The sequence below is a fragment of the Orcinus orca genome, chromosome 14 (genome assembly GCF_937001465.1).
Source record: "Orcinus orca chromosome 14, mOrcOrc1.1, whole genome shotgun sequence".
NCBI lineage: Eukaryota > Metazoa > Chordata > Mammalia > Artiodactyla > Delphinidae > Orcinus > Orcinus orca.
The window spans coordinates 64,414,602-64,427,682 of NC_064572.1; the positions used below are offsets into that span (position 1 = coordinate 64,414,602).

Below are 13,081 nucleotides of genomic sequence, written 5' to 3' on the forward strand. Positions count from 1 at the left end.
TATTTCAGTTGGTATCCCAGTTCAAAATTTATTTCCTCCAGAAAGCCTTCCAAATAGCATGTAGATCCTATTAGATCTCAGTTAAGTCCTGTTGACACTTTTGTTTGCAATTTGTAGTGTAGTGTTTGTTATTTACTTGATGCTGTGTTGTTCTCCGTATAGGTGTTTTCTCTCATTCTCTTAGTTCTTTAAAAGAGAAATTAAACGGACTTCCCCAGAGGTCCAGTGGTTAAGACTCTGCACTTCCACTGCAGGGGGCGCGGGTTTGATCCCTGGTTGGGAAACTAAGATCCCACATGCCGCGCAGCATAGCCAAAAAAAAAAAGAGAGAGAAATTAAATATTCTTATTTTATAGTGGCCCCCTCCAGGCCCCCCAAAATATTTTTTACAATAATAGGTAGTCTGTATATGTACTATATATATTGAAAGCCCTCCATGATATGCTCCCCCTACAACTTGCTTTTCTAGCTTTACATGCTGTTATTCTCCTAGGAATAATGTTCCAACAAGTCTGGAATAATCATGACCCCCTAAATACATATTGCATTTTCCTACCAATAAGCCTTTACTCTTGCCATTCTCTCCTTGTGTTTTTGACTGTTTGAATCCTGTCTTTCATTTGCCTTTTCAGGGTCCTCTGCCAGAAATAATTTTCTTTGCTTCACTACTGTGACACTGTGTATCACTTATGTATTGGAGATATGTATGGGTTTGTGTGTAGATGTATGTGTTTAATCTACTAGATTATAAATTCCTTGTGGGTGGGTAGGGACAATTCTGTATGACTCTGTCTAGCATTTTGCTTAGCATGTGCTAAGTAATATCTGGTTGACTGAAATAAATGTTTGTTAGTTAATTAACTTTGATTGCTGCTCTTAATCATTTATACATGGAATAATACAACTACTTTTCTGTAGCGCCTACTCATTAAAAAAATCTGTTACTTAAAATTTAAAAATAAGTAATATATGTATGTGACACAGAATTCAAAAAGTACAAAAGAATATGTAGAGAAAAATAAGTCTTCCTCTCACCACTGTTCCCCAGTTCCTTTCTCTGGAGGCAACCTCTGTTAGGAGTTTTCTTTCTTTTTTTTTTTTTTAAATTAATTAATTAATTTTTGGCTGCCTTGGATCTTCATTGCTGCACGGGCTTTCTCTAGTTGCAGTGAGCAGGGGCTGCTCTTTGTTGCGGTGCGCGGGCTTCTCATTGCGGTGGCTTCTCTTGCTGCGGAACACAGGCTCTAGGCGTGCGGGCTTCAGTAGTTGTGGCATGTGGCTCAGTAGTTGTGGCGCACGGGCTTAGTTGCTCCATGGCATGTGGGATCTTTCCAGACCAGGGCTCGAACCCCCCCTGCAATGTGTCCCCTGCAATGGTAGGTGGACTCCCAACCTCTGTGCCACCAGGGAAGTCCCTTAACATCTTTATTGGAGTATAACTGCTTTACAACGGTGTGTTAGTTTCTGCTTTATAACAAAGTGAATCAGCTATACATATACATATATCCCCATATCTCCTCCCTCTTGCGTCTCTCTCCCACCCTCCCTATCCCACCCCTCTAGGTGGTCACAAAGCACTGAACTGATCTCCTTGTGCTATGTGGCTGCTTCCCACTAGCTACCTATTTTACATTTGGTAGTATATATAAGTCCATGCCACTCTCTCACTTTGTCCCAGCTTACCCTTCCCCCTCCCCGTGTTGTTAGGAGTTTCTTAAAAAAAACCTTCCAGGAACTTCCCTGGTGGTCCAGTGGTTAAGAATCTGCCTTCCAATGCAGGGGACATGGGTTTGATCCCCGGTTGGGGAACTAGGATCCCACACGCCACAGGGCAGCTAAGCCTGCGTGCCTTAACTGCTGAGCCTGCACACCTCAACTAGAGAGCCTGTGTGCCGCAAACTACAGAGCCCACGTGCTCTAGAGCCTGCGTGTCACAACTAGAGAGAAGCCTGCACGCCACAACAAAAGATCATGCATGCTGCAACGAAGATTCTGCGTGCCGCAACTAAGACCCGATGCAGCCAAAATAAATATATAAAAATAAATAAATAAAATAAAATGTAACGTGTATTAAAAAAAATCCAGAGATCTAGAGCATATTCATCTTGCCTAAATAATTTAAGGAAGGAGAGATACTAGAGATTTTATCTTTTCTTTTCTGATACTTTTTTTTTTTTATTTTTTGGTGGTACGAAGGCCTCTTACTTTTGTGGCCTCTCCCGTTGCGGAGCACAGGCTCCAGACGCGCAGGCTCAGCGGCCATGGCTCATGGGCGTCAGCTGCTCCGCGTTATGTGGGATCTTCCCGGACCAGGGCACCAGCCTGTGTCCCCTGCATTGGCAGGCGGACTCTCAACCACTGTGCCACCAGGGAAGCCCCTGATACTCTATTTTTGAATTTGTTTATCTTTCTTACACTTCTTGGTTCTCCTCCTCTTCATTGTGGTATGTTCTCATCATTGAATCTTATCTATTCATTGAAGAGAACATTGTTGTGTGTCTAGAGCATTTAGTCTTCTGAGAGTAACCTAGTTGTTTCTTTAAATTGTCTTTAAAATAAGTGTTGTCTTTTGTTGGGTTCCCTTGTGGATTGGGAGAGGTGTTATGGGCCTGGACAAAATTTGTACCAGTTCTTTTTTCCTTTATCATAGTGGTTTTCATTCTTCTCACTTTCTTGTGTAAAAAATATGCAAATAGAGCTACTTTCAGGGTGCTTTTCTTCCCTCCATGTCTCTGGCTCAGTTTTCTTTTAGATCCTACTGAACTCTGTAAATGCCTCAAGGGCAGAAATTGTATCTCATTTCTTTCATAATTATTAATTTTTAATTATATTGATGGTACAGTAATATGTTCTCCTTGTAAAAAATTAAAATATAGATAAGGCTAAGTATCCTCTGATTACACCCTGATTTCATAGTACCTTCTCTAGAGATGACTATGATTGTTGAGTTTGGGGTACATCTGCCCAGACCTTTTATTCTGTGTTATATATCTCTTTATATGCCTGTACAAAATACATTAAGTATACTTAACAACATAGATGACTCACAAACATAATGTTTCAAGGGAAAAAGGCAAATTGCAGAAGAATACATACAAAATGATATTAATTATACAAAATATAAAAATATGCAGAATGATACATATTGTCTAGAGATACATATCAATGAAGTAAAAGTATAAAGCAACATAAAAGTTTAATAAACATCAGATTAAGAGTAGTGGGACCAGGGCTTCTCTGGTGGCACAGTGGTGAAGAATCCGCCTGCCAATGCAGGGGACACAGGTTCAAGCCCTGGTCCGGGAGGATCCCACATGCTGCAGAGCAACTAAGCCTGTGCGCCACAACTATGAGCCTGCGTTCTAGAGCCTGCGAGCCGCAACTACTGAGCCCGAGTGCCACAACTACTGAAACTCGCGTGCCTAGAGCCCGTGCTCTGCAACAAGAGAAGCTACCCAATGAGAAGCCCGCACACCACAACAAAGAGTAGGCCCCACTTGCCGTAACTAGAGAAAAGCCTGTGTGCAGCGACAAAGACCCAACGCAGCCAAAAATAATAAATAAATAAATAAGTAAATAAATTTGTAAAGAAAAGAATAGTGGGACCTATAGATGAAAGAGAGAAGGATGTAATTAGGGAGGACACACAGAGACTTCAGTTGTACTGTTCTTAATCTGGATACTGGTTGTTATATTCTCTTTATATCTTACTGTATGTTAAATACGGTATATTTTTGAAAACAAAAATCTAGTATTTTATGTAAGGTCGGTCAGTTGGTTGGTTTTTACATAGTTGGCAACATACAGTCATTCATTACAATTTTTTTTTCATTCCACAGTATGCCTGAAGCTCTTTCCATGTCTTATTTGCTTTGTATCCTTAGCACTCTGAAAGATGCCTTATGCATAGTAGGTGCTTATTAAGTAAATATTTTTGGAATTCCTTTCCTTACTCTGTTAGCCTTACTTTTTAAATTTTCCTTGAGCCTGATATAAATGTTTGTCTAACTGTATGTCTCCCCTACCCTGCTTTCTATCCCTTTCGTTTTTTAAAATTTTGTCTTTTCTCAGGAGGATTTGTAAACAATGGGAAGTGATTAGGTTGATTTTACATGTTCCTAGGGTTTTCTCTATGCCAAGAAGAGTCTACCTTACAGTCTGCTTATTAGCGATTTCCTGCTATAAGCAAGTGAACTTGACTTTTCAGAACTTTTCAAAGGTTGCATCACTGCCACTGTCCAATTTTCTGGAGCTGACTTGGCAGAATGGATGCAGTCTATAAATTGACATTGTAACTGTGGTTCCAGACCAGGGCTATTTTTCTAACAGCCTTCATTCTTTTCTTTTAACTTAAACCTTCATTATTTATTGAGTTGATAAAAAAGGAAGAACAAAAGGAAGATCTGAAATATTTCTTTAACAAACTAGCAACATGGATGTATCTGCATATCTGTATGATTCGTAGGAGAGATTTGGGGGACAATTGACTTTGAAGAATTTGACATGCTTGTTAGAGGTTGTTGAGGTGCCTTTGAAAAGTTTCTGGTGTGATGCTTTTTGAGTTGTATCTTGAACTTGCAGAGACCTCTAGAAGAGCCAGGTAGTTGGATTCATAACATAAGAAGGGCTTCATCCCATCTTAGTATTACAGGTGGGAAATCTTGGTACTGAAAAGTTAAATCGTAGTTCTGACCTTATCAGATACTGATTTAAGCATGGGTGTGCTCTTGGGTAACCAAATATTAACTAACTTTTCTCTTCACTGTTTCAGTAGGTTTGCCAGGATGGTGGATAAAAATATTTACATCATTCAAGGGGAAATTAGCATTGTGGTTGGGGCCATCAAACGAAATGCGCGATGGAGCACCCATACTCCACTGGTAAGTGGGCAGTGGGTAGAGAACCTGGTCACTGAGTTGCTGTAGGGGATCTGGTGTGTGGTTAAAACAGTAATCAATTTCCTGGTAATAATGATAATAGTAGGAATTCAGTGTTTTTCAGAAGGGTTTCAAGGACCGTTTTGTTTTATTTCAACTAGAGTCAAATTTATAAGCTGCGTTTTTTTCTCTGGAAGCCAAAAGATGATACCATTTTTCTTCTAGCTGTTTTCATAAACAACTTAAGCAAACACTTGGGATCTCTTTTATATGCCTAAAAATGTCAGAAAGATTCCTTATCTTCTAATTCCCAAGAACTATAATTAGCTATCGAATTCATTTCAGTTAGTTTAGTTATTGATACATGGAGTATGGCTTGGTAATGGTACTCCTTGGGAATTCAGCAACTTTTCTTATATAGAGCAGACCATATCTTGCCAATCAGATGAGTAAGATTACCTGTTGTAAAGCGGACTTTCTTTATTGTATTTGTATGTTCAAGGATATTTTTTGTACAGTTGTGTAAGACAGTTTTTGGTACAATTGTAAAATTAAGTTTAGACATTTCCAACTTGGTGAATATGTATATGTGTGTTTAGAAATTTCTTATGTTCATTTATAAAAGTGGATTGTAAAAAAAAAAAGTGGATTGTATTAGAAGTACGAGTGGAGTCAGGAATGTCTTAGAAATGAATATGTGTGATTATGATGACTATGAAGAAATAGAAAAGATAGAATAATACATACATCTTAGTCTGTATGTCTCAGTCTGTTTGGGATGCTCTAACCAAAACCAAATGCCAAAGACTGGGTAGCTTATAAACAACAGATTTTTTTTTTCTTTAAACAACAGATATTTATTTCTGGGGGCTGGAATTTCAAGATCAGGATGTCAGCATGCTCGGGTGAGGGACTTCTTCTGGGTCTCAGACTTCTCATCGTATGCTCACATGGTAGAAGGGCAAGGGAGCACTCCTGGGCCTCTTGTATAAAGGGCATTAATTCCATTCATGAGGAATCTGCCCTCATGACCTAATCACCCACCTTAGGATTTCAACATAGAAGTTTTTTTTTTTTTGTGGCCGCGCCATGTGGCATGTGGGATCTTAGTTCCCCAACCAGGGATCAAACCCGCGCCCCCTGAAGTGGAAGCACAGAGTCTTAACCACTGGGAAGTCGCCAGGGAAATCCCAACCTAGAAGTTTTGAGGGGACACAAACATTCAGACCATAGCACATATAAAGGACCTAGCAATCTATGGTAGCTTGAGTGCTACGGTCATGGTGTAGATTAAGCTTAGTATTTCAGGATGTACTGTTTTAGGTAAGCCCAGAGTACTTCTATGAGATAAGAGGTTAGGGAACTGGGAAAATGAACTATAGCTAACTTTCTTTTCTTCAGAAGGAAAACTGAATTTTCTGGTTGGCTTCAGAGAAAGAGCTCTTGATCTGTCCTTTATTTCCTCTTTCCTCTTGGCCTGATAATGAATTTTTTTTTTTTAATTTATGTGTTACAGGATGAAGAACGGGATCCTCTGCTGCATAGTTTCAGTCATCTAAAGGAGGTTTTAAACAATGTAACAGGTAAGTGATTTATTGCAGGGATGGGCAGACTTTTTCTGTAAAAGACTATATGATAAATATTTTAGGCTTTGCAGGCTGTAGCAACTGTGCAACTACTCAACTCTGCCATTGTAGCTCAAATGCAGACTCAGATAATACTTAAATGAATGAGTGATAAATAAAATTTTCTTTTAAAAAACAGGCTGCAAGCCAGCTTTGGCCCACGGGTATAGTTTGCTCTGGTTTACTTTATTGCTGATCCTTCCTAGTAGAGTGTCCCGTTTTAGTGGGGAATCAGCATTCGTACAATTATAAACTTCCTTCATTGCTTGAGTTATAAATAAGTTATTTTTGGCTATTTTTTGGTTTTGTTTTGTTTTGCTTTAACTACTTTCTTTCTCTAACTTAAGTATTCTATAAGATAGGAAGTGGGTGGCACAAGTGAAGTTTTTAATACTTGCAGCAAAACCCTTTTCTTACAGAAAATCATTGTTGGTTTTAGGGCCTTAGCTCTCTGTAATGCAGATCTTTTAGTCTTCTCTTGTTCCCAGAATCTTTTGTGTCACACACTCTGCCCCTGTTTTCCTAATCATAATTATGTTTCATAATATTCATGTGTTCAGAATTTTCAAAGCCACTTTCATATTTATTACTGTATTGAACTGTTTTCACTTATTTATTTATTTTTTGTATGGGGAACTTCATTTTTTCTTCTAGTTTCATTGAGATGTAACTGACATACAGCACTGTGTAAGTTTAAGGTGTACATATGCTTTGACTTACATACATTATGAAATGATTACCACAGTAAGTTTAGTGAACATCTATCATCTCACATAGATTCAAAATTAAAGAAATAGAAAAAAAAGGTTTTTTTCCTTGTGATGTAAAACTCTTAGGATTTACTCTCTTAACAACTTTCGTATATAACATACAGCTGTGTTAATTATATTTATAATGTTGTACATTACATTCCTAGTACTTATTTATCTTATAACTGGAAGTTTGTACTTTTTGGCTGCTTTCATCCAGTTCCTCCTTCCCCCACCCCCTGCCTCTGGTAATCACAAACGTGATCTCTTTTTCTGTGAGTTGTTTGTTTTTGAAATAGAATTGACCTATAATACTATATTAGTTCCTGTTATACAACATTGTGATTTGATATTTCTGTACATTTCAAAATGATCACCATGGTAAGTCTAGTTACCGTACCTTATTGAACTTTCACACAACCCTGTTGGGGAGTCATGTTAGATATTGTCCCCTTTTTATGAATGAAGTTGAAGCCCAGAGATATTTTAAGTGATTTAGCTGAGGTCACACTGATCCTAAGAAGCAGAGTCAAAACTCCATCAGAGTTTCCGTCAGAATTCAGGCCCCTGATGCCTGGTTTAGTGCCCTGTTCTGCATTGCTTCTGTTCTTACAGTTAGAGGAGAAGGTACACAGGAAGTGCCTTATATTATGTATAAAAACATGCCAAGGGAGGAGGCAAGTCTCAACACTTCAGGTTTTTCAAGGGGGTATATGTAGACCTAAAGGGAAAGCCTCTGAGGCGTGTTCCTTTGTTGACTGTAAAGGGCTTTTGCAGTGTATAACCCTGGAATGGTTTTAGCTAGTAACATATCTAAGACCACAAATGAAATAGTTTTTAAAGCTTTTGCAAATTAAATAAATAATAAACGAACAAATAAATTTTTCCTTTCATGAGAAATGTATCAATAGGAGAATATCTGGAGAAAAATTCCTTTTTACTTTCCTAAACATGGGCAGAAGTTATCTAAGGATTCCCTACATGTTTCTTATTTTTTCTTTCTTTTTTTTTTGCGTTACGCGGGCCTCTCACTGTTGTGGCCTCTCCCGTTGCAGAGCACAGGCTCCAGACGCGCAGGCTCAGCGGCCATGGCTCACTGGCCCAGCTGCTCCGCGGCATGTGGGATCTTCCCGGACCGGGGCACGAACCTGCATCCCCTGCATTGGCAGGAGGACTCTCAACCACTGCGCCACCAGGGAAGCCCCTACATGTTTCTTAAAAGGAGCAAATTCTACTCAGTTAAAAAGTGTTGGCAGTATTAACCAAGAACGATCAAGTAGTATAGAGGTTGTTGTTGTTAGCTGGTTAGCAAGGCTAATGCAACTAGGTGGCATGTTTCCATTTTATGGCCTGTACTGTAAGTGATTTGGCTGCTTTAGAAAGTTGGTGGCTTGCACAGATTTTTTTTTTTAATCGAAGTATGGTTGATTTACAATGTTGTGTTAATTTCTACTATACAGCAAAGTGACTCAGTTATACATGTATACATTCTTTTTTATATTCTTTTCCATTATGGTTTATCCGAGGATACTGAATATAGTTCCCTGTGCTATACAGTAGGACCTTGTTGTTCATCCATTTTATATGTAATAGTTTGCATCTACTAACTCCAAACTCCCACTACATCTCTCCCCTCCCCCCACACCCCAAAACCACAAGTCTGTTCTGTGAGTTTCTGTTTCTGCTTCTTAGGTAGGTTAGTCTGTTTCTGTTCTGTTTCTGCTTCTTAGGTAGGTTAATTTGTGTCATATTTTAGACTCCACATACAAGTGATATCATATGGTATTTGTCTTTCTCTTTCTGACTTACTTCACTTAGTATGATAATCTCTAGTTGCATCCATGCTGCTGCCAGATATTTTCAACTTTTCAGATAAAGCGTACACATCCCAATTAAAAAGAAAATGTAGTGAGTAGATATTTACAACTCTTTTTGTTGGGTCAGAGTTCAGAGTATTGTCTTTCTAAGAGAGTTAAGGGGATTAAACAAGTTAATACATTTGGAAACTTGGCAATTATTTTATAGACAGCTAGGAATTGTTGTTATAAGTGGCTGGGGACACCTTAAAATGGCTGAGGTCAGACTGGAGTAGTCTTGTAGGCTTTTTGGGCATGCTGCAGACCTTGAGGAGCTGAGGTGGTGCTGCCATCCTGACAGAGCCACATTTCCTACTTGCCATCCAATCCATATCCCACACTTGTTTTCTCCATTCTGACATATCCCAAGACTTCAGTTCAGAGACAGTATCTGTGGTGAATAGTGCAGTCCAGGGTTTGGAGTCTAGACCATCTAAGAGCTACCAAAGTTGAGTCTGCTGCCTAATTTTCTTACATCTTTGGGTTAGGAATCCAGATTATCTTCTGCTTGAAACTATTAAAACCAGAATGCACTGAGGACCCAGTTCTGTCAGTGGTACTAGGAACATAGCTGGGTTCCAACAAGGTTGCCAGGCTTTCCCTCAGAGCAAGGAAGAAGGTTGTAGTATTTTCCAGGGACCAACAGCTGTGGCAGATGTTGAAATGGTGCCTGCCAAGGTTGCCCCATTGTTCTTGGGTTTTAGCATATTACCTGCCTGAGAAAATAACAGAGTGGACCCAAAATAGAGCATTTCATGGTCTTCTGATTGGTTCTGACCCCCCACATAGTGCTGGCTTCCAGGAACAGGTTTATGGGTCAACTGCCCCTGTGGTCCTGGACTCTGCAATCCATGACCAATTTCTTGTTTCTTTTACCAAAACAAACAGATTTTTCTGATTGGCAGTGTCAGGAGGACTGCTTTCTTGGAAGCCTGTTAACGGTTGGAGGCTGGGAAAGGGTTTTGAACTTGGAGAGAGAGACTGAAGGGACTGCCTGTGCTATGTGACTGGGAATGTTGTACCACTTAGTTTGGAGGAAGTATGGCAGGAATTCTAAGACTCTATTCAGTTTAACTCATGAAAATGACTTGGGCTTGGTCTCTTTTTACAAAGGCTTTCTATTTGCACTTTTCTAGGTTATTTGCTGGCTGGGTTGGTTAAGAATATTACTAATGGAAATAGGTGGTTCATTGGACATTGTCAGTCAACCTAAATGATTTTGTCTCTTTTCTTGTAAGCAGTCAGAGAATCTTTTACCGACATAAGCGCTACCTACTTCTCCAGGAACATTATCTGAGCATTGTGAAGGAAATAAGTCCACTGTCTCTAGTAAGTTTAGCAAGTCCATATCAGTTATTCTCACAGATATGTCTCTGGACTACATTTGCAGTCAGTATTTGCCTAAAATGCATGACAACTGGATGCTCTGTAACATCTAGAGTAATAGAATATTCTAATACCAAATCTAAAGAGAGGGTTGCACTTGGAAGGTATGGGGTGCCTAAGAGCAAAGTTTGCATATTGGTACTTTGGATAAAGCCATAGCTCACCACCAGTGAGACTTGACTGCTGCCCCTCATTTGGTCTTTCAGTTCTCTTAGGAATCCTTTAGGAGGCTATTCTGAAGGAGTTAAAGCAGATGTGTGGTTGCCAGGAGCTGGGAGTGGGCATGGTTATAGGGTTATAACCTAATGGTTATAGGCTTTCCTTTTGGGGTGATGAAAATGTTCTGGAATTAGATAATGATGATGGTTGTACAGCTTTGTGAATATACTAAAAACCATTGAAGTGTATACTTTAGAAGGGTGAATTTTATGGCATATGAATTGTATCTTAATTTTTAAAAATAGCAAATGTACACTGGAAAAGTAATGGGATTTGCCAGTTCTTTCTCAAGGCTCAGAGCCATGAAGGGAAGCCTCTGACTATAGTTGCTGCTGTTCTTTGAACCCATTGCCCAGCAAAGGCAGCATAAGGCTCTATTCAGCCTCCTAGCCCAGTTTGTCCTTTTATGTCTCTCTCATTAACTCAAGAAGCACATGGCTTTTATATTTAAATTTATTCAAGCTGTAATCTTTGACATTTGAGTTAGCTTTTAGTACAGTTTTGCATTTATAGTAATATATATTATGTATTTTCTCTATCCCCAAAGAATCCATTTTAATCTTTTCCGGATGCAAATTTCAGGCTCTCTTGTCCCATCTCCCCTCTCTTGCTCTCTTTCCCCTCCCCCAACGGAGTGTGTTTGATCAGGTGTGGCAGGAATATCCACTGTCAAGCTGCGCCCTTTATATTAGTCAATATTATCCTTCTCCCCCCTTCCCTGTCTGTCTGCCCCTTTGGGCTTTCCCAGTTGATTTATAATTTTGGAATTCTCATCGGAGTCTGTAATACAGTTTGTTCATTATTTAACCAAAACCTGTTTAATGAGCAGAGAGAGGCAATGTAAATGTTAGGCATGTTGCAGTGATGTACCTTTGTGCTTCTCAAAGCGGGTGGGTAGTTAACTCTGTGCTGCCTGCAGGGCTGGGTTGTCCTGGCCTTAGGGGCAGAAGGACCAATGCCTCTCCCTTGCATCTGCCCAAGCCCTACCATGGGCTTAGATTCCAAAGACACATTTCCTTTTATCCTTTTAGAGATCTTGTTGGGGCTCTTGCTTATTGGAGTTATCTCCAATCTCACAGTTAGACTGGGTGGTAAGATCTGTGGCATGGGATAGGGGGATGAAAGGGACAGTGAAATATTAGGATACTTGATACTGCTCTTGGTTTTAGGTCTGTGGAGAGTAGACAGTTTATTTTTATTTTTTTAGCCACGCAGCACGGGATGTGAGATCTTAGTTCCCCAACGAGGGATCACACCCGTGCCCCCTGCCATGGAAGCATGGAGTCTTAAACATTGGACCGCCAGGGAAGTCCCCCCAGAGTAGACAGGTTAGAAGAATACTTCTAGCCAGCATTATCTCTGGTCTTTGATCTCTTTGTTCCCAGATTAGGCAAGTCCTTGCAAGCCTTAGTACCCTTCATTCAGTATAACTTCATGGACAAGGCTCTAGTCAGTTGTGATTTGTGGTGTTTGGCTGTGTTCATTTGCCTCCAGATTGAGGCTGCCTTTGTCCTTGGTCTTCAAACTTAGATCATTACAAAGAGATTCTTTTCCAGAAAATTTTTGTTTTAAAGCACAGAGAGAAGAACAGTCTAAAAGTATCACAACCAGAATCTTCTCTTAAGGAATCACCTGTTAATGACTTTAAAGCCTTTAAAGCCCTTTAAGGCCAGGGCTTGAGGAAGACCTCTTAGTGGTGTGTGTCAGGGGTGGTGGTGGTGGGGAGGGTAGTGAGTTTGCCTTTGGAGATATAACCCCTGGCTGGCCTTTTTAATTCTGAGGACCTATGGGGTTTGGGGGTATTTAGCATAAGACTAATATGGTCTTGAGGCTCAGTATAAGCACCTGTATTAACTATGGAACTGTTGTAGCTGCTTGGACCTTTTCTTTGTGAGATTCACCAAGTTTTGGATTTCTTCTGGGTCTAGCTTGTTGAATTGCTTCTAACCAATATTTATTGAATATCTGCTATGTGCTAGACATTTTGCTTAGGCACTTAGGCACTGGATCTGTAATGGTAAACAAACTTCCTGCCCTCGTAACCACTGGTTTTTAAGACTAGTGGCTCTAGCTGACCATTCCAAGGCTAACCTTTGTAGCCTCTACTCTGTGCCATATGGTTCCCTATCAGGTATGGAATAGGTGAGAGTGAACGAGAAAAATCTATTGCCATCTTTTCTTACTCCCACTCTTTCCCTTGCTAACACATAAGCCAAAGAAATGAACAAAAATTTAACTCATATATTTGCTTATTTGGCTTTCTCATGTAAAGCTGTTCTGGCCAGAGTTTAGGTGTTCCCAAAGACGTTGGTGGGTTTGCATATTGTAACTCTGAGGGATAAGATATTTGAGGGATAGGATATTTCTTT

At 39.8% G+C, this 13,081-nt stretch overlaps 1 protein-coding gene across 18 annotated transcripts in view; it reads left to right on the forward strand.

Annotated features, from left to right (window-relative positions):
• GBF1 (golgi brefeldin A resistant guanine nucleotide exchange factor 1) overlaps nt 1-13,081 on the forward strand; it is a 122,183-nt gene that overhangs the window by 9,352 nt on the left and 99,750 nt on the right. For 10 of the 18 annotated variants that reach the window (XM_049696808.1, XM_049696811.1, XM_049696813.1 and 7 more), the window contains exons 2-3: nt 4,772-4,880; nt 6,394-6,460. In XM_049696808.1, the coding sequence (XP_049552765.1) occupies nt 4,785-4,880; nt 6,394-6,460 (163 nt within the window). In that variant the 5' untranslated portion in view covers nt 4,772-4,784. Of the gene's footprint in view, nt 1-4,771; nt 4,881-6,393; nt 6,461-13,081 lie in introns of those variants that run through there. The other 8 variants (XM_049696809.1, XM_049696815.1, XM_033425851.2 and 5 more) reach the window with 3 other exon arrangements.